The 27,800-nt window shown below is 35.7% G+C and overlaps 2 protein-coding genes across 9 annotated transcripts in view; one reads left to right on the top strand and one right to left on the bottom strand.

Moving 5' to 3' along the window:
- The window catches only part of DTHD1 (death domain containing 1), a 109,228-nt gene extending 102,490 nt beyond the window's left edge, over positions 1-6,738 (bottom strand). For 7 of the 8 annotated variants that reach the window (XM_077136570.1, XM_077136571.1, XM_077136565.1 and 4 more), the window contains exons 1-3: positions 6,310-6,738; positions 3,954-4,542; positions 130-460 (exon numbers count right to left, since the gene is read on the bottom strand). In XM_077136570.1, the coding sequence (XP_076992685.1) occupies positions 130-460; positions 3,954-4,542; positions 6,310-6,580 (1,191 nt within the window). In that variant the 5' untranslated portion in view covers positions 6,581-6,738. The remainder of the gene's footprint in view (positions 1-129; positions 461-3,953; positions 4,543-6,309) is intronic. The other variant, XM_077136573.1, reaches the window with a different exon arrangement.
- Positions 6,739-7,581: 843 nt separating this feature from the next.
- ARAP2 (ArfGAP with RhoGAP domain, ankyrin repeat and PH domain 2) overlaps positions 7,582-27,800 on the top strand; it is a 267,935-nt gene continuing 247,716 nt past the window's right edge. The window contains exon 1 of the mRNA XM_077136560.1: positions 7,582-7,862. The gene's annotated coding sequence lies outside the window, so the exon portion shown is untranslated. The remainder of the gene's footprint in view (positions 7,863-27,800) is intronic.

The following is a 27,800-nucleotide window of genomic DNA, read 5'->3' as shown; positions in this document are numbered from 1 at the left end:
AAGTGCATTAGCATTTATTCACTCTGCTATTTGTTACCAATGGAGCAACTATATCTACACCAAAATCTGGCTGTCCAGGTAGTATCTGCAAGAGATGCCAAACAGCAAATGCAGATATAGCCAACCAACCTTATAACTTCCTCGTATTCCTTCCAGTGAATTTGGAGTTAGGTAACTTGGTTGAAGGTTTACGTCATAAACTTTCACCATGATGTCTCTGTAACTTCCCTTGTAATGTGCAGTAAATGGAATTGCAATGCATATTGGAAAAGGGATTTTCTTTTCCAGATCTGAGAACTCAACAGTGATGACATTGCTGACCAACTCTTCATTATCACTCACTATTAAAGAACTCATGCTATTAGTTATCCGGCATTCTAGGTGCTGTAGAATACATGATGGTGCTGTAATATAACAAGACACTTCAGGGCCAATATCAGCACTTAGCACATCAAAATACCTGCAGGAAAAAAGAAGCATATCACTTTTCTAATTATTTGAATTATATGCTGAATAGCTAAATATATAGGAGCACAAACTCTAGAGCCATTTCTTGATGTGAATCCCAGTTCTCCTACTTACTAATCTGCAATTTGCACAAGATACTAAATTTCTCAGGGCCTCAGTTTCGCAACTATGAAATGGTGATAAAGCAGCCCTTATATCATAAGATAGCTGTATGAATTAAATAAACTAATACACGTTAACTATTTAGAAAGCAGTGCCTGATACATAGTTGGTATTATATATATTATTACTGTTCCGAATTTTTTTTTTTTTTTTTTTGGCCTGAGTAGGCTCCAGGAATCAAACCTGAATCTCCAGCATGGCAGGTGAGAATTCTGCCACTGAACCACTGTTGCACCACCCTTGTTGCTTCTTTTATTACTATTATTATTATTGTTTAAGTGATTGATTCATTCCTCAGTTTTGATCACTTCATGATATAAATTTGAAGATAGCTGAAGCTTCTGGGTAAATCAAGTGCTAATATTTTAAAAGTTTCGTAAATTAGGGGAGGCGGGTGGCAGTGATCATATATGTGGTATTAGATGAAATTATGAAGTTTATTAAGTGTTTCACAGCCCTGAGAAGTGTACAGAAGAACTGTCAACATAGAATTAACCATAGTAATTAGAAACAGAATATGTCTAATCCTCAAAGAATCATCAGCCTTATTTTAGCCATTCATTTTATTCTTATTTTTTTACCATTACCTTCATCATGAATTTTAGAGTCTTAAAGATTTGGATTCATTTGAGATCAGTCACTATTTGTTTGAACTTTGACAGTAATTATTATTAAAATAGCTAATATTTAAGTGCTTTCTATAGACAAGGTTTTAGGTTATGCATTTTTTCATTTAGTCCACAGAACTATGGTGTCAGCGAGGTACTTCTATCATCACTATTTTACAGATAAAAAAACTGAGACTTAGAAAAGTTGAAAGAGCACCCCAATGATAAACAATAAAACCAATTATTCAATCTATTTGTCTAACACCAAAGTCTAAATTTTCAAATATAATACCACACTTCTTCAAATCTTTCCAGAGCACTGGCTTCTTTATCTATTAGAAACTGAAACTAATACCCAATTCATAAGCACAAAGATTGCATAAGATAAAACATTTAAACTTTTTAAATGTTAGTTATCATTTCAGAGTATCACAAAAATGGGTGCACAATAGATGCTGTCAATACACTAAAATTAACAACTTGAGTTTCTCCTCTCTTTGTTACTTCTCATTCAGTACCAGTAAAATGAATGAAATATAGTGTATGTCAAAGAGAAATGCGAAGATTTATTAAAAACCCAGTATTATATCTAGTTCTAAATATAGAAGGCTTTAGCTGTTTTTCAATTATTAATAAATTGAAAGCTATAGTGCACTTTAACATAGAAATCTTTAAACACATGTTGCGAATGCAAAGATTGTCATTTATCTATAGTTACAATTCTGAACCATAAAGTTAGAAAGAATATTGAGAAAAATTATCCAGCACATCACCCTGCTTGAGTATGCTCTAATGATGGCAAAAATGGCAATTTAAAAATTGAGTAATACTGTTTAAGTAGAAAGTATACAGTGACCCAGCCTTACATTTTTTCACAAATGACTCTATGTGGTTAAAAAAAAAAAAAAGACCTGTGCCCTTGAAACAATGTCAACCTTCTTCTAAATGAAGTAGTAAGGAGACATGAACATAGTTACATCCCTCCTGGCCCAGTTAATCAAATAGATCTGGTCCTACTCCTAAACTGATCACATTGGCTTATTGTCGTCATGTCTTCCCTTTGTGTTTGTGGACACTAGCACAGCTCCCCTAGGACCAATAAGCATCTTTCAGAAAGCTATCCAGGGAGGTATCACAACTGATTCTGAGCAAGGTATTGTTTATGACTTACATCTTTTATGTGGTATGATGGCTTCCTAGCATGAGGGATTGAAATGAATAGTCACCTTCTTAAATAAGCAAGCCAAGCACAATTGGCTAGGATATCACAAAGAGGAAATCACTAAGCAAGGAACACCTAACTTAAAGGAGGTGTTAGAGGGAGTGGTTCCGACAGTGACTCATTAGCTGATGCTCTGAGTCATTTCTGAATATGAGGATTTGAAGTGTTACTGTTTTTCTCAAGTGAAATGGGCAACCACACATTGACGACAGTAGCAGTGGTTTTGCAGGGACAGTAATTCTCTCAAATGGTGGGTGCCTTTCATGCCTTGAAAGCATTCTTATGCCATTCATAGAATTCATTTGATTCTCAGAAGTTTAGGGGCATTACAGCTAAGGCAGTCCAACTCCTTCATTTTACAGAGGGGATAATGAAGGTCAAGGTGGGTAAAATTACTTTCCTGAGCTCATAGGCTCAGTTAGTGATGTTGTCCAGGAAACGACATCATACATTCTAAAGAACATCAAACATCAAAGCAGAGAAGTGGGTAAATAAGGGATGGGAATGAGTAAATGTGGAAACTGAGGTGGTTGGGGGATGAAATAACACACTAACATTTGGCTGAGCATGAGCATCTGTAGAATGGTGGAGTGACATATTCTTTAATCATTTTCTCACTTAGCCTTATCAAATAATCCCGGAAGGTATTTTTTATTTCTGCAGAGGTGATGGGGCTAAGAAATCTAGCATGTTTCCCAGGGCCACAGAACTAGTATGTAATAAAACAGGATATTAAACTTAAATACATCTGACTCCGAAGCCAATGATTTATTTTCACTATTCCTCATTGCCTTCTAAAGACCTTACATTTGTCTAGGAAAATATGGTTTGTGAACATTCTATTTTTTTGGATAAATAAGGGATTATTATCAACTTTTATAGAGAAGATAATACATAAAATAAACCAGGCTTTCTCACCTTTTTGAAGTTATAGGCTCTCTGAGAATATGATGAAAGTTCTGGACCATCCCCAAGGAGGATGAAATATGCATAAATATATATTCAATTTTAAGAACCTCCCAGATCTTATCCATGCACCCTTAGTGTTCTTGGACACAGGCTAAGAATTCATGACAATTTGTTTGAGAATATAAATAAAATAACTCTGAGGCTAGAAAAGTCTCACTTTCTGAACACTCTGCAGTCTTAACGTAATTGAAAAAGTATGATTTAGAAAAGTGTGCTTGTTCTGGACAGTTGTTTGTTTTAACCAATATCCTCATCTAGTTAATTCTTTCCCCCTTTAAAGAAACATTTAATACGTTTGTTTCCTAAAGCTGTGTGACAAACAATGTTAGTAATAGCAGCCACATACATAGTTATGGAGAGAGCTAAAACTAATTATTGATTTACTACTTAGTTATTTGAAATAACTTTTGGAGATATAAAAAGGAAATATAAAATGTTATTTATGTATAAATATTGTTTTCTAGATACAGAAATACACATATAATTAGGATTGTATTCCCACTTCTCACATTACATTTACTTACTTCTTTTCCATTATGTTATTCTTTTGATTTAGCATCTCTGAATTGTTGAAGATATCACATGTCACTGAGGATGTGGTAATCTCTTCTATCTGGCTTTCCAAGGTCTCTTGAATTTCTCTTTCTGTTGTCTGGATTATGTCATGAATCTCTTTCTTGTTGCCATCTCTGTCCTCAATAGTCATGTGTTCTATTTGTTTATCATCTTCATTTTCTGCATTATCTGGGAACATTTTGTTCTGTGCCTCCTCTTGACATATTATATTTCCATTCAGTGATGTATTGTCTTCTTTTTCCATTAATTTTGAACTCACATGAGTTTCATTTTTTTTTAACTGGACCTGCTTTTTGTAATGACTCTCCTCTCCATTTGTGGGGGAAACAGTGGCTGTTTCTATGACATTTAATTCCCCTCTTGCAGCAATGCCTGTTGCTTTGATATCGTGAATGGTGGACATTGTTTGCAGTGGAGTACATTCATCATGCTTGCCGCATAAATTACACATCTCCTTTTCTTTTTTCTTTAGAAGTGTAGCTGTGCTCCCCAAATATTCATTTACTTTCATGAGGCAGTCTATGAAAGTAGTGATTTCTACACATGCACATACACATGCAAAAAGAATAAACACAAAACTAAATTGTGTTTCTGAACTAGCCTGAAATGAGGTAAGAAAAGATAAACCTAAAAAGATCCTTACTGGGCATCTAAACCTACTTCCTCCCTGGTGGAGAAAGTCATTTGTACAACTGCTACTCTTTTAGAAATTGGAGACAAATTACTTTCGTTCAAGTAGTAGCAAAGAGTAAATCTAACCCCTCTTGCTCATGAGAGTGCTTTGAATATGTGAAGACACATATTGAACGCCCCATAAGACTTCTTTCAGCTGAAGTCAACATATCCCTCATTTGGTTTAAACTTCTCCTGTGGATGGTTTACAGTTCATCACCAAACCACTTAAAATACTGGACCTAAAACTTAGTTGAACAATCTCAATGTGGCCTGAATAGCAGGAATTTTGGAGCTACACTATTCCCATTAAATCTATTTTTATTGGGCAATTTGTTTGTGGCTATGAGAACTGGATTCTATGCTTCCTGTCGGGATTGTGGTCATTGACAATTTTCAAATTAGTATTCCAAGGAATAGCTCTGATCGTACCAATTCTCTGACCAGAACCTGTCGAAGCTGCTCAAGGATTACTAAATCAATTCACGCCTCTTCACTCTGGTGGAATTCCTCACCACGATGTGATATAACCTAGTCCATCCCCATTCTTTATTATCATCTTCCTCTCCCCACAGTTGGAGCCACCTAGAGACCTAACCTCTTGAAGTCTTAGTACCTCTGCAATCTTTAAAATTCAATCTGTATCTAAGAAATATGTGATTTAAGGTCACATAACTCCAGTGTTTTTAGACTCATCACCAAATCATCCTTTCACTAGTCTGGACTTGTCTTCAGGCTCCAGTTCTGACAATTTGTCTTTCTGAACTCCTTTCCAGGTACTGAATCCTTATCATTTTCCATGCTTAAGTATATGTCTTGATACATTGCTTAAGATCACTTTTAATTCTCTCCCAACACTAGAGTCCTGGTTCTGAGCGCCAGCTCTTTGACTGCCCTGAATTCCTGATTGGTAGAATTTGCACACTTGACCTTATTTAGGATTGGATTTCATGATGTCACACTTTTGCTTATCTGGAGTAACTGTTGTTTGAGATCATATTCATCAAGTTCTTTCAGACTTACTGTATTCTTCTCAGAGACCATAAAAATTTGGCCTAAGTAAGAATTCTCTGTATCCTAGTGTGTGGGGGAGTCCACTGTCAAGCCTGAGTCCACCCTAGTCTTCCCAGTATTTTTGCAATTTTGCAATAGTGGGTCTATACTTAGTAAGTCTAGAGATACCAGATTCTCTGTTCTAGAAAAAGTACTTGCTCTGCCTTAAACTGGCTCTTTGTTTCCCTATCTCTAGGTCTGGGATCCTGCTATTAATACATTTGTCTGGAATACTCTTTTAATACTCCTAATTTCCAGCTCCATAGATCCAGTTCAATTTTTAAAAGCTTCAGCTTTTAAATTTAAAATTTGCTCTAGGGGAATTTCTAATCTCCTACTCTAACAGTGAGATTTTGCCTGCTTCTGAGGCCCTCAAGTACTTCATTCCTACGTCTTTAAGGGAACTGACCTCATGGTGCTCTGCATTATTGTGCATTTGTCTTATCTCCCCTACTAGATCATAAGTCCCTTGTGGACAGAGACTCTAACTTAGTCTGATTGGTAAGCTCCTTAGCACCTTTCAGAGTGGCTGTTCAAATACTATTTCTTAGAGAAATACTCAGCGAAAGACACACTTACCTTGTCTCCATGTGCTTTGATTCTCTTTATCAAGTAGTTCCTGTAGCTGTTGGCAGGTGGAGTGCAGAGTCTTTGCAGTGTGCTCCAGTAGTTGCTGAAGGGCTCCACTAAGCTCTTGACCCAGAAAGACCACTGTAGCTATCAAAGTGGGCCCACCAACCTCCTCACAAAGGGCATCGCCTCGGAGCACTTGCTTTAGCATCAGGTCTTGTCTCCAAACCTGCTTCAATATTTGGCCAAGCTTACCTGAGCCCACGTCTTTTATATCCATTTTATGCTTTAAAGTGATATGCTTCTTTCTTGCCAGCAAAAGCCTAAAGGTTTAGCAAATTCAAACTTGGTGATTGTTATTTCTCTTAAAGTCTAGGAGATGTTCCAAGTCTGCTAGCCAAGCACTTTCCCACAACATAATAGTTTATTCAGCTTGTTGTTGACTAGTGAAAAGTTACTAAGTGACCAAAGAAGGGGGCGTTCCTGTACCCTGGGTACTATTGTGTACAGAGTAGATTAATCACGAGAACGGAGCTAGCTCACACAATCCAATTTTCCATGTAGGTTTCACAAATTCAATATATGGGAGTCCCATATATTTTTCAAGTTTTGAGGCAACAAAACTTGAATTTTAAGGTAGGATGAGAAGTTTATTAATCAAAGTCAAATTCTTTTAACAAGACTTCTAATAGGATTCTATAAGAATTAAGTACATAATATTTAAAAACACTCATGAATGCAATAAAATGCTTGGGATTTGCTTCAAAATAATCTGGGAGTGGGAGAAGATGAGAGTATAGATAAAATACAATTGGCTATGAATTAATAATTGTTGAGGCTAGGGTCTTTACAATTCTCTCTACCATGGTATACATTTATATTATTTCTTATAATAAAGAGTTTAAAAAAAAGATTCCTCAATTGAAGCAGAGCCCATAACCATTGGTTAGGTATGTGTAATTATTAGCCCCATCCGATGTGGTAAGTCTGCAGTGAAATTGAGATAAGTACTTGGCCTCTTTACTCTCTGATAATTTTTTCAAATTGAATAAAATGTCCTTTCACTAAAAGAAAACCAACCAGAAGTATGGCTGTCTCTGAACTAGCAAGCAGTCTTTACCACATATATTTAAAATTTAGGTACCAAAGGTTCTCACCACTGCTACTCTCTCAGACCACACATTATATATTGAGTCATTGCAATACACACTTGATACTGGGGTCCTGGGAGTGTAGAAGGGAAACCAGAACAGCCTGCTTCTTCCTCTCCAATCCCCTACTCTAACAAGGGACCACAAAGTATCAGAGAGAAAGGACAGTGAGTTCCAGACAGGCTCATATTCTGTCTGAGGCACTGGAATGAAATGAAAGCTTTCCAAAGGGAGCTAAAATGCTACCTTCCCATAGGCATCGCATTATCTCATCTTAAGCACCGGAGTTCTTAGAACTATACTCAGGCCACTTGGAAGAAGAGATGAGAGAAAATCAAACCCAGGCATGACTACTGCCCAAGCTGCTTCTGGTTCAAAGAATCTGAAGGAAAAGCAAAGGAACGATATGGGGTAAGGAGGGACTTCCTTCTCTACTAGCAATCCTATTGTTAAGTGAACAGAGGGAAAGTGTACCTTTTTTGAAATATGAGTCCATATCACATCATGACTCACATTGTTTCAATATTCACCCTCTTCTGAATATTAAAGATCTTCTGATTCAATTTTACTTTAGCCTTTTTCTCTAATTTCTGAAACAAAGGTGCATTTCTCAATAATTCTTAATGAACAATGCACATATGGTTTTATTTCATTGTCAATTCTGAAAACTTTCTATAACTTTTACTGTTGACCAGGCACTATCTAAGTGCTGGGGATACTGCCTTCAGGACTTCAAAAGGAGATAGACACATGAGCACATTGTTAAAATGTAGCTTAGACTGCATCATGAGGGCTATAGCAGAGATAGGAAACAAAAAGTTTCATGAGAGTTTTGAGAAATAAAAAAAATTACTTCTGATTAGAAGCCTGGGAGATATTTGAATTAAGAGTAGGATTAGCAGGATTTGAACAGGCTAGAGAAGAGAGGGAAGGGAGACTTTATCATAGGAAATAATTTGGTCAAAGTCATGGAGACATGAAATTGCACCAGTGTGATAAAAAAAAAGCAGAAAGTTGGCTTTAGAGTAGGGTTCAGTTAATGATTCAAGGGAAAAGGCAGGAGACAAATCTGGTAATTGTGGACAGTCAAGTTGATAAATTAGAATTTTACTTTGCAGAAAATAGGGAGAAATTAAATATTTTCAGAACAAATTATACTGTGAACAATTTTGTACTGCAGGGATGGAGATGGTTTAGATAGGAGAGATACAAGAGTAAAGAAATCTGAGAGTATATAATAGAGAAGCAACAACGTATAGGGAAGGAGCTTCCTTGAGAGAGGTTTTGAAAGAGAGTGGATAGAACCTATCATCAGAGATAGATAGAGGAACAGAAAGCATTGAAAATACATCCATTCACTTATTTAAGAACTATCTGTTGGCCAGTGGTGTAAAAACTATACTTGGCAGTGGAAAATGTAGAAAAAAATGTTTAGGTTAAGTGATTGAAAAGATGATAAAACTGTTAATTACATTAAGGAATCTAGAAAAGCATTAGACTTGATGTAATTTGTTTTATTTGGGACATACTGAGTTTAAAATTGCTGAGGACAATTCTTCGAAATTTGCTAGAAGTTAGGAAGAAAAGCCAGAAAAAGATTGGGCTATTTGAACATCATCAAGAAATAGCTGGTGAATGAATCCCAGGAAGTAGAAGCGATCAAAGGAGATTTTGTTTGAAATAAACATTTCAAGTACCGAATAAAACTGATAATGAGGCACTGAGTCAACATAAATTTATTTCCTTCTAGAATATGTGGGAAAATACTTTCTCATAAGGGGAAAATAAAACCAACAGTTTTCCTTACCCTTATGAACATTTGTTACTCTCAAGTCAAAACTTGCCCTGTCTGGCTTCTCAAGAACATGTAATATTTGCAAAGTGAGACCTACCACAGGCCATGCTGTATTTTCTTGTCCAAACAAGCTTCTGCCTGTTCTTGCACCTTGTTTTCAATTAATTGATGTCACCAACCACAGAAAGAACTGGCATTTGCAGTCAAGATTTGTGACAACCACAGAATTTAACTGTAAAAATTCACCTTGATGGTTTTAACATTTGTTTAGCACCTTCATTGTTGCTACTGGTTATTGGAATACCTTTTACTTTCTTACTGAGAATTCTGTGCTTCCACTTACATTAAAGGAATTAGTATGCATTCTTGAATTCACACAAAACGTGATGTGATTGAAAAGACTAATTCTTCTTAACACTGAAAACTCAAGTGGGTAAAGATAAGATTCAAGTCATGGGATCTTCACTTGTTTACTTCCTGAAGAAATAAAACTCTCCAATAGACTGGGTAACTTGCTGATGCTAGACATAAGTTAGTAAAATAAAATTCTGAAGTGTAATAAAAGTCTTCTATTTTCCATGGAATTTATGGTGGCTAAGGGTGGATAAATCAGATGTTAGCAAAAGAGTTTTGTAAACTTCAGGTACTGTGGGTCACTCTTATTCATTCTATTACCTGAATATGTTACTTTTTTTGAGTTACTGTTGTTGCCTACATCAGAGATTTTGGTGCAACAGGCCAGAATAATTTTTCCCCAATTATAAACTCTTATTAAATATCTATTCATATTCTATTGATTTTATACACCTAATACAACTGGAAGTTGGTTAAAGGAAAGGAAAAGTGGTGGTTTTATTTTGTTTTCTTCCTCTAATAACTTCATAGCACTGGAAAAATACAAACTAAATATCAGAATTGTCAAGCGCTTGTAAATTTTTAAATGTTTTTGGCTCAACAAAAATTATGTTTTGGTTCAATTAAAAATGTTTTTTGTTCAAAACCAAGACTTTAAGTTACACAAAGTAGATTAAATACACATTTATCTGCTTCCTCCTGACATCCCACTAAAAAGTATAAAATGATATCTAAACCCCAAAGGACAAAGAGAATGGGTGATGACACTCAAAAGATGTCAGTATATTTTTGGAAGTTTGAAAGCCAGTATATAAGTAGAAAAGGAATCCATCAAGCAAAGACGGTCAAAACCTGAGCACCTTTATGATGAGTAATAGCCCAGTTGTTGCTATAGAATCTCAGGAGTTCCCAGGAATTGAGACCTGTAGTGCCTCTGAAAGTGGGAGTGAAGGTTGGGGTTGTAAACAAAGGTTTTATTGAACTTCTGTTTTAAATAACTGTGCCTTCCTAGATAACCTCCCCGCCCCAAATAGTCAGGCAACTAACTGTCCATCTACCATTCTGTCCATCTCCCATTCATACAGGCAAGAGACCTGCAGGATTCTCCTGTTAGCATAAACAATTTCACAGAATCTGAACCTCAGACAAGGCCACTCAGTGACTATGATGGATCAAGGCAAAATGAAGGCTACTCTATAATTATGTCTACATATAGAAAAATTGTGAACATTGTTCAAGCCACAATTCAAAACATCCCCCTCTCTCAGTTAATATGAGCTGCTTGCCAGTTACAGCTTTGGCACTGCTGTAGTCTATCCTCCTTATCAATAAGGTTTGTCAGATACTGTTTTGGTTTATGAAAGCTGCCAGAATGCAATATATCAGAAGTTGGTTGGCTTTTACAATGGGGATTTATTAGTTTATAAATTTACAGCTCTAAGGCCATGAAAATGTCCAATTAAGGCATCAAGAGGAAGATACCTTCTCTGAGGAAAGGTTGTGGGTATCCAGGTTTCCTCTGTCACATGGTGACATCTATTCTTCCTTCTCTCCGGGGTTCTGGTTTCAGTGGCTCTCTCAGCTCCTTGGGGGGACTTTCCTCTCTCAGCTCTCTCTCTCTCTCTCTTGATGTCTGTCTTTGAGTTCTCTCAGTATTTCTGTCTTTTATTCTCATAAAGAACTCCAGTAAAGGATTGAGACCCAACTTGAACCTAATCAAAAGTCCCACCCACGATAGGACTGCACCCACAGGAACTATGAAAAGAACATGGCATTTTCTGGGGTACATAACGGCTTCAAACCAGCATAGATAACCAATCATAAAATTGTCCCTACTTTTATAAGGCATCCTATCCAATGCAAGGACTACACACAAATCTGACCAAAGCCCAAATACTAGAATAAGTCCCCTTTTATACCCTTTTACTGAGATGTCCCATGATTTCCTTTGATGTCCCTTATTACATGTAAGAAGTCCTACTTGTTCAACTACTTTGAGTTTCTGCTGGTCTTTAGCCGGAAGTCATTGACAGAGGCTTGGGTACATGGGATGGGAAAAGAAAAAGGTTTAGTGACTTTTTGTCAAACTCTTTGTCATACTACTTGAATCTTTTAAGCTATGTGCATGCATTATTTTGACTTACATCAAATTCATATATTAAAAAGAACTAAAGTTAAATATAAACATAAAGTAAAACTCATTGGTGATGATATTACAGTTGACATAACATGTCACATCAGGTAGATTACTTCAGAACGGCTAACATATACTTTATTGACTTTATAAATGATAAATTACTCTTGGAATTCTCTTGGAATTACACTATTGGAATCCAGTGGCAAGTGTCCAAGAATGAACTTAAATTTAAACCAGCCAAATTGGCAGGACATGATCTTCAAAAAGAGATAATTACCACACAGAATGCCCCATTACAGTCTACTTCATCTAGACCATAGAGCACTAGATACAGGAAGAGGCCAACAAATCATTGATGATTAAGGCAATGATTAAATGTAATGAACAATCCACAAGTTCTTTTCTTAAGAAAACATAATATAATGCAATTTTCATTCTTAAAGAATAAATAACAAAAATACTTAATATCATCAAATGATCAACATTCAAATTTCCAACTCATAAAAGTCACTTGGTTGTTCGCTTGCTTTAAAATTTTAAAAATTGGACTCCAGATAAGATTCGCACAAGCAATGTGGTGAATGATTTCCATGTGAATAAAAACAACTGAAAAAATAATTTGAAAACATTTTTTATGACAAGAAAAGTGGTATTAGAATAGCTTAATAATACCTTTAAATGCATCTTTCACTTTTTTCATTTCTTTGCATTGATAAGTTTACATAGAGGGAGTAGAAATAGAGGAGTTGATTCAAACTCAGTCACCAGAATTTGAAGATTAGAGTGGACATATTTGCAGAGATAGTTTTATTACTTTGTGTTCAAGCAAGTATCTGAATCTTTACCACTCAAATATTGCAGTTATGGATTTTGAGATTGTTTTCCATAATGTAAGTTTAGTATTTAAAACTCTTGTTGGAATGTTCTGCATTTGCTATGGAAAGAAAATGTTTTGTTAAAGATGCCAGGAACTGCGCTAAAATTGAAGTCATTTATATTCAATTATTTGGTTAGCAAATGCTCCTTTTGACGGTAATAATGACCTCTGAAATTAATATCAGTGCTTTCAATTACAGTTTTGCAACATTTCTTTGTGAAATGATTGTTATGTTTGTAAAAAGTTTGACTCTTTATACAGTCATGGACCTATGACATAAAACCAATGAAGTAAATTTTCATGTGAAATTAAAGCCAGGCAGTTTTCTTCTCTGCCAAAACTTCCTGAGACAGATTTTCAAACTGAGTATGCATCAGATGCAATGCTACAGGGTGCTGTTAGGTTATTTCACTATTTAGAATATGTTAGTATGCCTTCTTACGGTATGACTTTTTACCAGGGAGTGATTTGAGATTTAAAAAGTTGTTTGGAGAAGAAAAATAAGGAATAAATTAGAAAAGAAACCAGTTATGTTTTATTTTTTTAAAGAAGAGTAAAATAAAGTATCTAACACACAATATTTTTCTATGTTCACCTCTGAGGTGTCGTTCTTCACCTCCGGACAATCAAAGAAATCCACCTATAGAATTTGCCCATGCTGTTCTAGCCTTCAACTCCATAAAATCTTCCTTCCACCTACACTCTAGGACAGCTCTTAGAGATTTTATTCCTAGACATACCGCATAAGCTCTCACATCTTCAGAAACATAATTCCTCAAGCTGCAAAAAGCAAACTTGCAACAAGCGAATTTTCCAACGTGAACCACACTGTCAATATCATGGAAACTAGTTCTTGAACTATTTCTGGAAAGGATTAAATACCTTCGAATTACAATCCCCCCTTCCCCTTTAGACCCTTGTTATCTTGACATAATCTGATACCACCAATTGTTTTCTTAAATTATATCCACTACAAATACTAACCATGTCCAATATCAGAAAAGAAAAGATTGTCAGTATTTTTTTTTTTTTTAATTTCTCTTCCTCTCTTCACTTTTCTCATCTCCAGGTTCAGAGCCATTTTCTAGGCAATGGGTGGGAAGAATGACCAGGGACCGCCCTGGGCAAACATTTTAATTATGAAATTATCACTGCCACAGTCTTTCTGGCCCTGTTTTCCTCCCACCTCACCCTTTCAGCTTATCTCCCATGCTGTTCTTTCCCTCTTGCTGCCTTTAATCATCTGCCAAAAATCACTTGGATATACCCATTTGCACTAGAGTCTTGGCAGGTCTGTGAGTTGCCTCACCAGCATTACTTGAATTTTTTTAAGGATGATTTTGTAATGGTAAAGAAATTAACTTCAGTGGGCTGTTTTTCCAGGTATTTCTCTGCCTACATGTTGGGTCTGCCCAGTGAAGTGATATCATAAACAACACTTTTTTTTCCTTGTTGTTTTGATCATTTTCAGAAATGAATTTTACTTCCTGGTTTATTACTTATTTCAGAATTAACTATAAAATACCCAAGGGATCTGCATTTGTTTTCAAAATGTCTTTTAAACTCCTTGAGATAAAAAAAAAAGAGCCCAAGAATGAACGAATTTCTGTTTTCACAAGGAATCAATCTTTGTTAGCACACAGACAATTCAGGATTGTGCCATCATCCAAAAATGTGGTTATGGCTACTGGTAGACCCAGATAACAGCTCCAGTGTAATCCCAGGTTCCCACATTGAATTAAATCTGATTTGGGTTATTTAGGTCAAATACTGCAGAATGCTCTCTCAGTGTCATTTCTCTGGAAATAGTAGGCGTGTTTTAGTTTTCTCTATAATACACATTTATTTGTGGAGCTTATTAAACAGGTTAGGCAATTTAAATAGCTCTAGCAAGTAGACAGAAGCTAAAGCTGAAGTTGAAAATATTCTCTGTGGTATTATCTAATGACACAAGATGAAAGTCAGTTTTAACTCTTGACTGCCACCAACAAAGAAATCGGGAGAGCCATTTGAAACTCAGGTCTTAAAGCAAGTATGCACATCAGACTGAAAAACTTTTCTCAATTTTTATGCTGTTATTAAGAATATTAATTTGTTTTAAAAGCAAGAACAACAATAGATGGTGAAGTTCTATAAGAGCCCTGTCCAGATGGAAGGGTAAGTAAGGAAATTCTGGTTAAATAGCAGAATACAGTTTATCACACACTCTCTTTTGCTGCAGATAAATGGTTATAGTCCCTTCTAATTTTAAATTGGTTTATGTTCTTCTAATGTCTAAGATCACTCCTAGAAAAGAAATTACACGCTTAGGGATTAATTTAATTTCACCTCAGTAATGGTTTATATGAATTAATTTAGATTATGTAAGACAGTATGGTAACCAAGGCCTTTGTAAAGAAAGAGGTTTCCTTGTGTCTTGAAGGAATTAATCTTTTAGTGTCTCATTTATTCCCTAATAGGAACTGATGATACTAAAACATTTATTCCTGAATGCTAGGTACTAAGGATTTTTCTTATTTCAACTATAAATAATACTACTCAAAAATAATAACATATTCATCCACAGGAAGAACCGACTCCTCTCTTGGAGTACTTGTAAAATCCACTATTTCATTCATTAAACTTTCAGAATTTTCAGGATAGCAAAGTGAAAAAAAAGAAGAGCAATTTCTAAAGAATTGACAATTAATAATTCAATAACTGAAAGTGCAAGGATTCCTTGGATTTTACCTTGCAGGCTATGCTACGAGGTATAAAAATATGCACTTTTAACATATTCAAAATATTCTCATTAGCAAAGTCTAGATTGGTGTTTTTCTAAGTTCCAGACTTCTAAATGTTTTGTTGCAGTTCACTTGCTCTCATCAGCAACAAGATCTAAACTTAAGACTTGGACGATCTAAACATTTAGGGTCCAGAAAATAGAACACTTCAAGTATAGATAGCAGAAGACATGTCAGTAATAAAAAAATAAAAAGAAATAAAAAAAAAGAAAATATCTTCAGTATTCTTTCTGAGAAGAAGAGGTGATCCATGAGTGGGCAATTTATAAGTAAATATGTGTGTTCTGGGATATTTATGGGAGTCGGAATCCTTGTACTTGTCCAAAGGAGAGATAAAAGTATGTGTGCATGATCTTGAAGACTGAAATTTTGAGCCATTAACTTGATTTAGCAGTTGTAGCAATGTCCTTTTTGGTCATACACCAATAAACAGAATATTAAAAAGGCAAGTGAATTCTTGAGGAATATTTCAGATGTCTATGTGGCTATGTGGAAATAGCCTGAGCTATACAGTGTTAACTGTTTCAGTGTGATAGTGGTAGGATCCAACCTACAGTTTAGCTCTAAGATCTGGATTACTAATAGATATCTCTACCCATTTGGGGACACTTATTAACATCATCTGTGAGCCATGACTAGCACAAACAGTAAGACAGGATCATCAATGATACCTCCCTGGAGAGAAGCCAGGTGTTTATCATTAAAGTTCTGCTGGCTAAAAATGAGGACAGCTGGCCTGCACACCTACGTATTACAGGAAACAGGCATCACAATGTAGGACATTTATCTACCAGTTAATATATACTGTGGGTTTTTGTGTGCTAAACATTGTTCTAATCCTGTAGGTGGTATAAACCAAATAGTTCTTGTCCCTGAGGATCTTAAAAATCTAATTTGAGTGACTAAATGTTGCATTTGATAAAGCCAAAGGAAGCCGGTAATTTACATTTAAAAAAAAAAAAGAACAATTTAGCCATGTCTAAAGGAGAGTTTTACAGAATGAATGAAATAGATTAGACAAGGAAAGCATAGAGAAGAAATGGCAAACAGCACAGGCAGACAAACAGTGGTAGGACGTTAACATGAATAACTCAAGATATCCTCAAAAGCAACTTCAAACTGATTGCAAAATCTCTGACATGTGGGAAGAGCCATGGACCCACAGATGAACCAAGAATGTAGTAACCAGAAGTTCACAGTGAAACTATCTCCAGGGATGCAGCTGCAGCAGCAAGGCGAGGCTGTTGTTTCACTCCTATTCTAATTATATCAAGCACATCCTGTTTCTTGTGGGGAAGAGGACTGTGAAGTAGCCAACATCTTGTACTTAAAAAAAAAAGTCCTCTCAGTTATATGACAGCTTATTATCAGTGACATTCTTCTGCTCAATCCCTGAATTTGTTAGGTTGGCGTCCATGATTTAGTTTGGTTGGCCCAAGGAAAACTTGATAGATGTGAGTTTGAATGACAATTTAAGCTTTTTTTTCCCTGACGTAAAATATGTAAGATGCTAAAAGAAACAGCATTACTCACATATGCTTCCTCTCTAGAGGATCCCGGGATTCCTATTACTACCCCATGCTTATTGTCAATATGACTTTTTCCCCCTCAAATGATTTTCTGGAATGCAAAATGGAACCCCAATGAAAACATATATTATTAGATAATTACTTTCTGCCCTGTTCTGTTGAATCTTAAGATTTGATGCATTTGGATCTCTGATAAGTCTTCAGAAAAGTGTTGCTTTTGTGTTGTGACTGATTGCATCAGCTAAGTATGTATAGTTTCCTTTGGGGTTTTGAGTGACATATCCTTTGGAGAGCCTCAATACCAAAATAAAATAGAGCTTATACCGTGTTATAAGCTCAGGATCAAAAGATCTAACACAGCTAGAAAGTTCACTTCTAATATTTTAGAAAAAAACAACTGCAACCACCTCAAACAGTTATACACTATACTAGAATTATGATTAATATAAGTGATATCTAAATATATATATATTTTTTTTCTCAGACAAATTCTAAAATGTATTTCATGTGTTTGGGAGAAATAAAGTCAATCTACTTTGGTGAGTGATAACTTCAATTTTATACCCTAAATTGAGCAAAAAATTCTTTAAAATATGTTCATTCATTTAACATTTGCTAAGCAAATACTGTGTGTCAGGTACTCTTTTAGACACTGAGATACAAGTGCCAATCTTCATATAGCTGATAGTAAAGTGGAAGACTTATATCTTGTTTGTATAGTATAGCCTACCAAACAGGCTAGCTAGCAGTAAGACAAGCTTAAATTAACAATGCTTAATACCAAGCTATCTGTTCATATGATATATTTTTGTTTGACATTTATCTTAGCCATATAGGTGGAAGAGTAGTTCTCAACTATTCCAGAAATAAAGATTATCTTATATTTCACAATGAATTTAATACCAAATTTTTCCAGATCCTATTATCTTGTTTATCATGACTATCAGAATAAAATAATTGTTAACAGCTATGCTTGAAATGAAAGCTTTGTGTTTCCAAATAGTTTCTAAGATTATTCTCCATTGCTGTTTTATATAATATCAAAAATGTGTATCTTTGAACTTATTATATATAGTTTCACCAACTCACTATAAAAGTCAAGAAATTGTAATTATTTTTTATATCATTTTTCCCATAATGAATGATCTCTTCTGACTGATGGAGATTCACTTTCGTGATATCTGATCACTAAATGGAATTTCAGTGATAGGTTCATTATATGATGTAACAATCAAATCTAATTTAAAAGGAAATGCTTCACTAGACTATTTCCTGAGTGCCTCATGACCCTTTTTTGTCATTCCTGAATGTGTTCTCCTATGATGACTAGGTGTTTAATGTTTATCAGAAATCAAATAAGCTTAAAGTTGTAAAGACTCATACAATTACAGAACTGGACATGATTTCTTTGGTTTTCTTGGCTCAATCCCCTTACTGAGGGACAGACTAGCTGTGGGATGTGCTGTCAATGAGTTTTGTGTTTTAATGCTCTGTTTAAGCAGAGTATAACATTGGTACATAATATATATTTATATTACACAATTAAAATATGATATCCTTTTTGTTCCTCCTCCAAAAATCAAATATTCAAGGGTATATAAAATAAACGAATAAACGATATGATCATTACAAATAAAACCAGAAAGATCAGAAATTATATAAAGGAAAAGAGGAAAAAAAATTACTAGAAAAGAGGCAAAAGTGTCCTTAAGCATTTTACTGAAAAATGAGCTTCATAGGGCAGTGCAACTGTGCCCAATGGCAAGCAGCCTCGCCTGCCGAGCTGGAGACCCGGGTTCGATTCCCAGAACCTTCCCAAGCCAAAAAAAAAATGAGCTTCATAACCACCAAGGCAATGACAGGATTAAGTCCTTTGTCCCATTTTTAGATGAAGCAATTTTCAGGACATGACATGTTTCTAGTACTGATTTCTAATGATTTTAGCATCTAAATTTTTATGTAAAGGATGCTAACGTAACTAACAAGGCCTCCAAAAGAAAAAGTATCAAGAATTTCTTCAGAAATATAGTTTTTAAATTGAATCCAGTGAAAGTATGGTTATTAAACTGTTTCTCAAAAAAATTTTCTTTAGGTCAATATAGTATTAAGTTAGATATACATATCATGATAGTATCAATTGAATATTACAATAAATGTTAAAGCAGTTGATGATTAGCTTATTCTTTCCATTTTAATTCTTTCAAATATTATATCAGCTACGCTTTAGATCAGAATAGTTGCCAATACACTCAATATTGTATTTTAATCAGGGACATAAAATAGACCTCCATTTACTTGGATTTCCTGGGATGTGGAAAAGGTAAATGCCCTTCCTTGGATGTTCTCTCAACGATACCTTCACCTCAGCCAAAAGCCTAGTGGACAAGCAGAAAAAGGTGAGGGGAGATCAAATGCGAGTGGTTTCTGGGTCTTCATGGATACTGTTTGGAGACTGCAGGATTATTCCTCTCTAACTACAGAGCTCCCCAATCACAGCTTGGTTTACGAGTGTAAACTCTATATAAAGAAACCCTTACCCCAAAACTCCATGTAGAGAAAGAAGCCTAGAATCAATGTCAGGGTAGTTTTCATTGCTGGCCTAATCAATTTATGACAGTCATGTTTCCAAATCAATAATATGTTTATTAATTCCACCCCCAAACCCCCCCCCCCTTTTTTTTTTTTTTTGCCTTTTGGTGCTAGATCTCATTTTTTAAGTGTACTGACATTTTTCTTTTGCAATTGTTTTAGTCTATGTCCTCCAAGAAGCAAACTCTAAGATTGGATTGAACATGTTAAAATGTATTAAGGGAACTTCCTGAGAGAGAAAATGAGGAAAGAGCTAGAAGAGGGTTGGTCTGAACATGGGTAATGGAAAGAGTAAGAAAAAAAAGAAGGAAGGATGGAAGAAATGGAGGCAGAAAGGAGGGTAAAAGCATTCTGGATGGGTCTTGCAGTTCTAAGGGAAGTTCAGCATGGCCATTGGGAAATTCTCAAGCCATCAGAGGAGTCTAGGGTCTCTTGGGAACAGTAATGCCTTAGTATCCCTGCCTTGTCAGGCATTGACTAGGAGCAGAACGTGAGAAGATATGACCTCAGTGCAGTTGCGATATTGGCTTCTAGAGCCTAGTAACTAGGGCTTTTGGTCTGTTACACTCCCCACAATCAGAAATCCAAGAAGTATGTTCTCAAGGCCACCACAGTCATGTACATATTATGGCCTTAGTAATTTACCTTGAGCAGAGTTAATCATGCTACTTTCCACATTTTAAAATCTATTTAATATATAATAATAATAATCACATTTTAGTGTTCGCCTCCTGGAAGACATCATTAAAAGCTTTGCATGAATTATGTCATTTCATCCTCTCAAACATCCAGTTGTTATTCCCATTTTGCAGAAGATTACTTAGTATAAATCTTTGCACAGACAGGACATGATGGACTGTAACATTATCATGGTTAAAATGGGAAATGTCTCCCAAAATTCCCTTACGTGTATACCAAAAGGAGAACTTGCACAATAGTTCAAAACTGGAAGTGATGCAGTGGACACTATTCTTTGAGCATTCTTTTCCAGTCAGGTAAAGTGATGAAGCAGATTTTGGTGGATTTCAACTTGTCATTGTTCTCCTTTCACCCCATTGGTCCTGATGAGCATGGGTGTTCCCAGACCCACCACCAGATGCTTGGCTATGGGCACACAGAGGTAATAGCTAAAGAGATAGCAACTTCCCACAGAACCCTCCAGGGGTTTCCCTTTATGGCTCCAATTTAACAACCAGATGTACTTGGCTTCTCAAATTGACTGGTGCTTACTCCTTTCCAATCCTCTAACGCCCCCTTCCAACCTTCATTTCCCCAGTTCCTCCCCCAATTGTATAAATTTTTTTTTGTATAATGAATCTCTTATCACAGAACATAGTAACTCTACTACCTTAATCTGTAACCTGGACTGATATTGGCAACTTAGACTTGGCCTAGGGATTGAAATTCAAGCAGTCTCTGTTTTTGATTAAAGTTAAGCACAATCTGTTTTAAATGCCAAAAATGCAAGAGTGAAATTCTACCAGAAGTTATTAAAGTACCTGTCTTATAGATTCCCCATTCAAGGGTCATCTTACTGATACTCAGTGGTGATATATAAGATTAAAATTTTGTCAAAAAAGATCAAATTGGTGTGAACACATAAAAATGTATCTGGCTGGGACCCAAGATTTTTGTGTCCTGGAAAGCAGAAGAAAACATTTTAGACTAAGGAAACTTTAAAAGCAGGTATTATCATTTAAGGCTTGTATTGGGATTCTCTAGAGAAATAGAACCAACAGGAGATATCTGTAAAAATTAGATTTATAAAAGTGTCTCACGCAACCGTAGGGATAACAGAATGTAAAATCATAGGGTGGGTTGTTAGGCTGGCAACTCTGATGAATGGTTTCAATGAACTCCACGGGAGAGGCTGGCTGGCTGAAGAAACAGTGAAAATTCTCTCTTCTCCTTTAAAGGTCTTCAGCTGATTGGATCAAATCCAACTGATTGCATTTTCTCATTTGTGGAAGTCATACCCTTAGTTAATCTTAGATGTAATCAGTCACAGATGCAATCAACTGACTGATGATTTAATTAAACAGCCTTCTGGTTTATCAACCAGCCATGAAATATCCTTACAGTAGTGGATAGGCCAGTGCTTGCCTGACCAACAACTAGGAACCATCACCTGGCCAAGTTGACACCTGAACTTAACCATAACAAGGCTTTAATATTAAATAATGCCTGTGTCTAAAATTGCCTGCAAATATATCTTCAAGTTGATAAATGGAGTTATTTTACATTATTGTGTTAATATATAAAATTGAGTGTTCAAAAACTATCTTTCCAAAATAGTTATCTTGCCATAATGTATATCAAACTGTTCTTTCTTCTAGTAATTTTATAAGAAGTTTCTCTATTTTATGCCCATTTAACTTCAAATTTTGAGCAATACAAAATCAAAGAAAGAAATTTTGAGCAATACAAAATCAGAGTAGGGAGAATTTAGAAGTGGAGATGATGGCAGAAAGGACCTCTTTCCTCTTTCTAGTTGTCTCCTTACATTACCTCTGTCCCAGGAGTGACCATTTGTTCCTATTCATTTTGGCAATCTCAGAAACAAGTCTCATGACACTGCCTTAGCCAGATGGGATCCCTCTTATCAGAAGCCTGTGCCCCAGTTCCCTGTGACTCCCCTACCTCCAAGCTCTTAGTCGGACAACCTTTATCTCTTCCCTTTGCCTCTCATAGCCTTTGGGGTTGTGGCTGCTTCCTGTAGTTATATCCATTCTGTTTACCCCTGTGTTCCCTTTTTGGTCTTAGAGCTTCCATCATCTGTGCAACTGATTCCTTATAGTAAACCTCTGCTGAAATATCCAATGTGAATTCTGTTTTCTTGAGTGTGGTCCGTATGATACACTCACTATTGTATGACCTCTATCATATAATAAGGGGTATAGGCCCTTCCCAGGCCTACTGTTTCCCTGCTAACTAAGGATGAGTATCCTTTGGGTAAGTCTCAAATGTTCTCAAGAGACATCCTATCAGCTACAATGGGGCAAGTTTACTCTTTTTTCCCGAGTTTCTTGTGATGTCTACTGCCAAGGGCTCAAAGCCATGAAACTGTTTAGGGAGGGCAGTGATGTTTCCTCCTACAGAGGATGAAGATACCGCAGGACTTCCTGCTGATATGCATCAGAGGTGATGTCTTCTTTGAAGGTACAGATATGGACCTGCTGCTCATTCTGCTCCTCATTTCCCTGGTGCCCATGCCATGTTCCCAAAATATTCATCATGATATAACCTCTTGGGCTGCATTCTTTGAGGTACTTTACAGATTACCTTTGAATTGGACTTTTAGTATCTTTTAAACATGTAGGGGAAAGCTTTCACTGTTACAGTCTGTTTTATAACAAGTCCCACCCTATAGCACATGTTTGAGTCATAGGGCTGAGATGCAGGGCAACCCGTGTCACTGATAAGATATAGTACTCAGAATTACCCATGCTCCCACAGAGGGGAAAGAGTTGTGCAGGTCTGCAGAGCCACACCCTGCCCCTACCCTATTTCAACCAGATTGTCATCAGTCTGATCGATTTTATTTTCATTTCCCCTGAAAATTCCATTTGAATAGAGTCCTCTGCAACAAAATGACTTTAAAACCTACTGCAAAGTTACTCCAGATGTGCCCAGGTTTACTTAGAGCCAAAGACAAAGTTCAAGTTGAAACCACCACTGCAGGTGTAAAAAAAAAAAACTACCTTATGTGGCCCATGATGTTTGGTTTCTGTATATAATTTCCTCCCAGGTTTTTATAATATTAAAAAAAATAAACTTCAGCTTTATTTGCTGAAGAATGTTGCTCTGTGTACATGCGCTCCTAGGAAACTTAAAGCTTTTAATCCTTGATATTGTATTTGTGGATTTAAAGAACTTATTTGAAAAGTACAGAAGTTATATTTAATACTTCTTGGAGACTCCAGAGTACAAGGAAAACCCCAAACCAACTATTAAAAAGATGGAAAGTCAGAACCCATGGATTTCAATAGTTAAACAAGAGAAAATAAGAAATGTGTTGAGTTTTGGAGAGCTCTAATAAAGCATGTACTTTGCATTCATTTTCATTAGTTACAAGGACTAAATGAAAAAGTCATACGAAAGGGACTTGAAAGCTATAAAGTACTAATAAAAATGTGTTATAGATATTTTTGCAGTTCTCTTCTCTTTGAATAGGGGATAACTGGGAAGGTATGGGAAAGGGAAAAATATAAGAAATGGAAATAAAAAGTTTTAAAAAATGAAAAGAAATCAGAACTTTATATATGTAGAAGCCACAGAATTCCTCTTAATTGACTTTTATTTCCATCAAAGAAGTACATTAATAGCTAAGAAAAGTGTGGAGAAATGTTAGTTTTAAACATTAAGACAGTTACTTGTAATATTATGATATTTACAATAATTTCTGCATGCTTCAATAGAAGCATATATATTTTTTCCAAAGAAAATGGCTTGTATGGAATATTATTGATATGGTCTGTCTTTATGGATTTTGGAAACAGTTGCTTTTCTGCAGATTTTTCTGTCACACGTTGTCCAAGTTAATCTTATAAATAGCTTGTTGTTTTTCACGTATGTATTTAGTAAGGATATATATTCTTTGTTACTGTTCATGTGACTGTTTTAAGTTATTTAGTGAATAGTACTTTACTAATATTTAGTTTTCTTATTTTAAGATCCATTTAATCCATTAGAAATAATTGATACTGTTACATTTTTAGTGACTTTCCCTTGACCTTTGTAGACTTGTATTATTCATGAGCTTAGCTGCATGAGCTCAGTGTAAAACCTTGTATATCGATGTCTTCACAAAATCTACATCTTGATAGCACCATGGTAAGTATTTGTGATCTCTTGATGAGTCAGGGAATAATTTCCAATGACTTTATAATGCTTTTGAAGAAGTTGGATGCATCTTCCCTAATGAAAGTGGAAAGATTACATTTTCCCATCCTTATGAAGAAAGTTTTTTGTTGACTCAGACTTCAAGATGTACCAACTAACTGGCACTGTTATTCAATTTCTAGCAAAAAAATTGCCTGTCCCTGTTGTGAGACTCTAAGAGGGGCATGTAATTATCAGACAAAGTGAAATTGATGGTCATTGGACAAAATAACTGACCAGAATTCCCCAGATGTGTAAAGGTAACAAGAAACAAAGAAATACTTTTGTACTGTCACATTACAGAGGAGGCTAGGGAACCTGACTAAGCACTTTATGAGATCCTGAATTGGATTCTGGAACGGCAAAAACAAACAAAAAACACATTATTGGAAAAGAAAAACTGGCAAAATCATATATAGTCATGTGAAACTGTTAATTTCTTAATTTTGACCACTGTACTAAGGTTAGACAAGATGTTAATATTAGAAAAAGCTGTGTCAAGTATATGAGAGAATATTCAGCTTTGTTTACATAACTCTTCATAAGTCTAAAACGATTTAAAATAAAAAGTGAGAAACAATGAAAAAATGCCTAATACAAAGTATTCTAAAGCAAAATAAAAATTTTCATAGTGATCTCTGTAATTAACTAGCCTGTAACTAATGGTCCTGTGACAAAGACTGCCAGTTGTTTCCAAAGAGATATTCTTCCCTTATTACTTCTGTAATGGAACCTTGGAATTTTAACTAAGCCTAAGACTACTCAGAATAAAGACTCTATTTTTCAGTCTCTCTTGAAGGTACGTGTAGTCATTTGACAAAGTTCTAGGACATAGGACATAGGTAAAATTAAGGGGCAACTTCTAGGTCTAGCCTCTAAAAGGATACACTATGCTCTCTCGTCTTCCCGTCCCAATACTTGGGATGCAGATGTGTTGGTGAAATCTATAGCAGCCATTTTTGGCCATGAGATCTATGCAACATGTGGATAAGGATAGAAAGTGATCCAGTCCCAAACTATTTATACATACACTAAGAGAGTAAGAAAACTCTTGTCTTATTTAGGTTACTGTTATTTTGACCTCTTGTGTCAAACCCAAACAAGTATCCTAATTCATACAACCCAGATACATAAAATTCCTGTACTGGGCTAGTAGAATGAATTTGAGAAAATTATTTAAAAATCTCTTAGCCTTCTATAAAATTTGGGTTGCTATGAGGACTAAAATGATTAATTATGTAAATACTTACCTCTGTATCTGCCACAGATAAGGCTTTCAAACGTATCAGCTATTACTATTATTATTAGAATAGCAAGACAATCCTTTCAATTATATAGATGAATTTGGGGCAAATAGCTATCATTGGAGTCACATTGAAAGTTTTATTTTGCCAAGTTATATGTCTAAAGGAGACTTTACTGAGCTCTTTCAGGGCCTATATTGGCATTAGTTTCCATCTACTTATGTATTTTCTAGGATAAATTTTTCTGTGATATAGAAATTGTGATCTTCATTGTTATTTGGCTGTGGGTTAGATTTGATTTAGAATTGATTTTTCTGTATAAGTTTTAATTCATCCATAGGGACTTTCTAGGCCATAGGGGTACTGGCCTTCTACCCAGACCCATGTCCTCAAGACACTACAATTTCATTCAAGCTCAACAACACTATCTTCAGTTTGAAGAATAGAGACCTTAAACGGATGCCATAGGACATCTGCACAACAGTAACATTTTTAAAAACATTTTTCATTGTGAGATAAATAAACACAAAAGCGATAAACTTCAAAGTACATTGTAACAAATAGTTATAGAACAGATTTCAGAGTTTGGTATGCGTTATAGTTCCACAATTTGGGGTTTTACCTTCTAGCTGCTCCAAGACACTGGAAACTAAAAGAAATATCAATATAATGATACAGCAGTTATACTCATTTGTTAATTCTTATCTTCATTGTTTTAAATGCTCCTTCTCCTTTGATTCTTCTCCCAATCTTTAGGGGTATTTGGACTACGCCAATTCTAATTTTTTCATGTTGGAAAGGGGTATCGCTAATATGGAATAGGGGCATGGAACTAGTTGATGTTCTTAGAGAGGATGGCCTTTCTGGGATTCAGGATTTACCTGGCCTAGGAACCCATCTGGAGGTTGTAGGTCTCTGGAAAGTAATCTTAGTGCATGAAATTTTTGTAGAATCTCAGATAGAACCTAGATGCTCTTTAGGGTTAAAAGGAGTGGTTTTAGTTGGGGTTCGACAAATCATGGTAATTAGCAATATCTAGTTGTATGTTGCATAAGAGTAGTCTCCAGAATAGGCTCTCGACTCTATTTGAAATCTCTTAGCCACTGATACCTTATTTTATTACATTTCTTTTCCCCCTTTCAGTCAGGAAGGCATTGTTGATCCCACAGTGTTGGGGCCAGGCTCCTCCCTGGGAGTCATGTCCCATGTTGCCAGGGAGACTTTCACCCCTGTATGTCATGGTTCATATAGGGGGGAGGGTAATGATTTTTCTTGCAAAGTTTGGCTTAGAGAGAGAGAGAGAGAGAGGCCACATCTGAGTAACAAAAGAGATTCTCTGGAAGCAACTCTTAGGCATGACTATAGGTAGGCTTAGCTTCTCCACGTATAAATAAGCTTCACAAGAGTAAGCCTGAAGATCAAGGGCTTTGCCTATTGACATGGGAGTGCCTAATGTTTGAGACAGTATCAAGGGTTTCCCCAGCAGTAAAAATTAATAGTTTCATATTTTTCACCTGTCTCTCAAGGGACTTTGCCAGTATATTTAAATTATCTGCCCAATAGATTCTGGGATGTATCTAGATATTACCTTAAGCTATACAGAGTTACAAGCCCTCATTCCCATTCTGGGTTCCATGTATTTCATTTGTTTATGTAAGCTACCCAGACAGACAGTTTGATTTAGATTATGTGCTACAGAAAATTTTTGTTTTGGACAAAATAACCCACTCTCCCTTTGGTCTTGTATAGTAGGTGAAGTTCTAAAATACAAACAATGCCATCCTTACCCCTGCGTTCTGATTTACCTTAGTCTTGACCCAATTGACTTTACTCTTATCTCTAATTGAAGCCTGATCTCATTTCCATTTTCTTTAATGTTTGTTACATGTAGCAATGCTGACTTTCAGAGCTGCAGAACTCCAACTCTGAGTCTTAGGTGTCACACAGGTAGCCAAAGTTCCAGGGAGATACTGGATTATACAAATATAGCACAGCATCACAACATTTAGAAATAACATTTATTGCTCCAGACTAAATGTGGCTGCTATAAAAGTTTATAATCTAGGCCCCAACTTTCTTATAAGTATTTTCTAAAATAAACCATACAATATTTGTTCCTTTGCTGGCTTATTTTGCGCCACACAATGTCCCCAAGGTTTA

The sequence above is a fragment of the Tamandua tetradactyla genome, chromosome 19, assembly GCF_023851605.1.
Source record: "Tamandua tetradactyla isolate mTamTet1 chromosome 19, mTamTet1.pri, whole genome shotgun sequence".
NCBI classification, from domain to species: Eukaryota; Metazoa; Chordata; class Mammalia; order Pilosa; family Myrmecophagidae; genus Tamandua; species Tamandua tetradactyla.
Note: the sequence above shows the minus strand (reverse complement) of the source record. Positions and strands in the feature narration are given on the sequence as shown.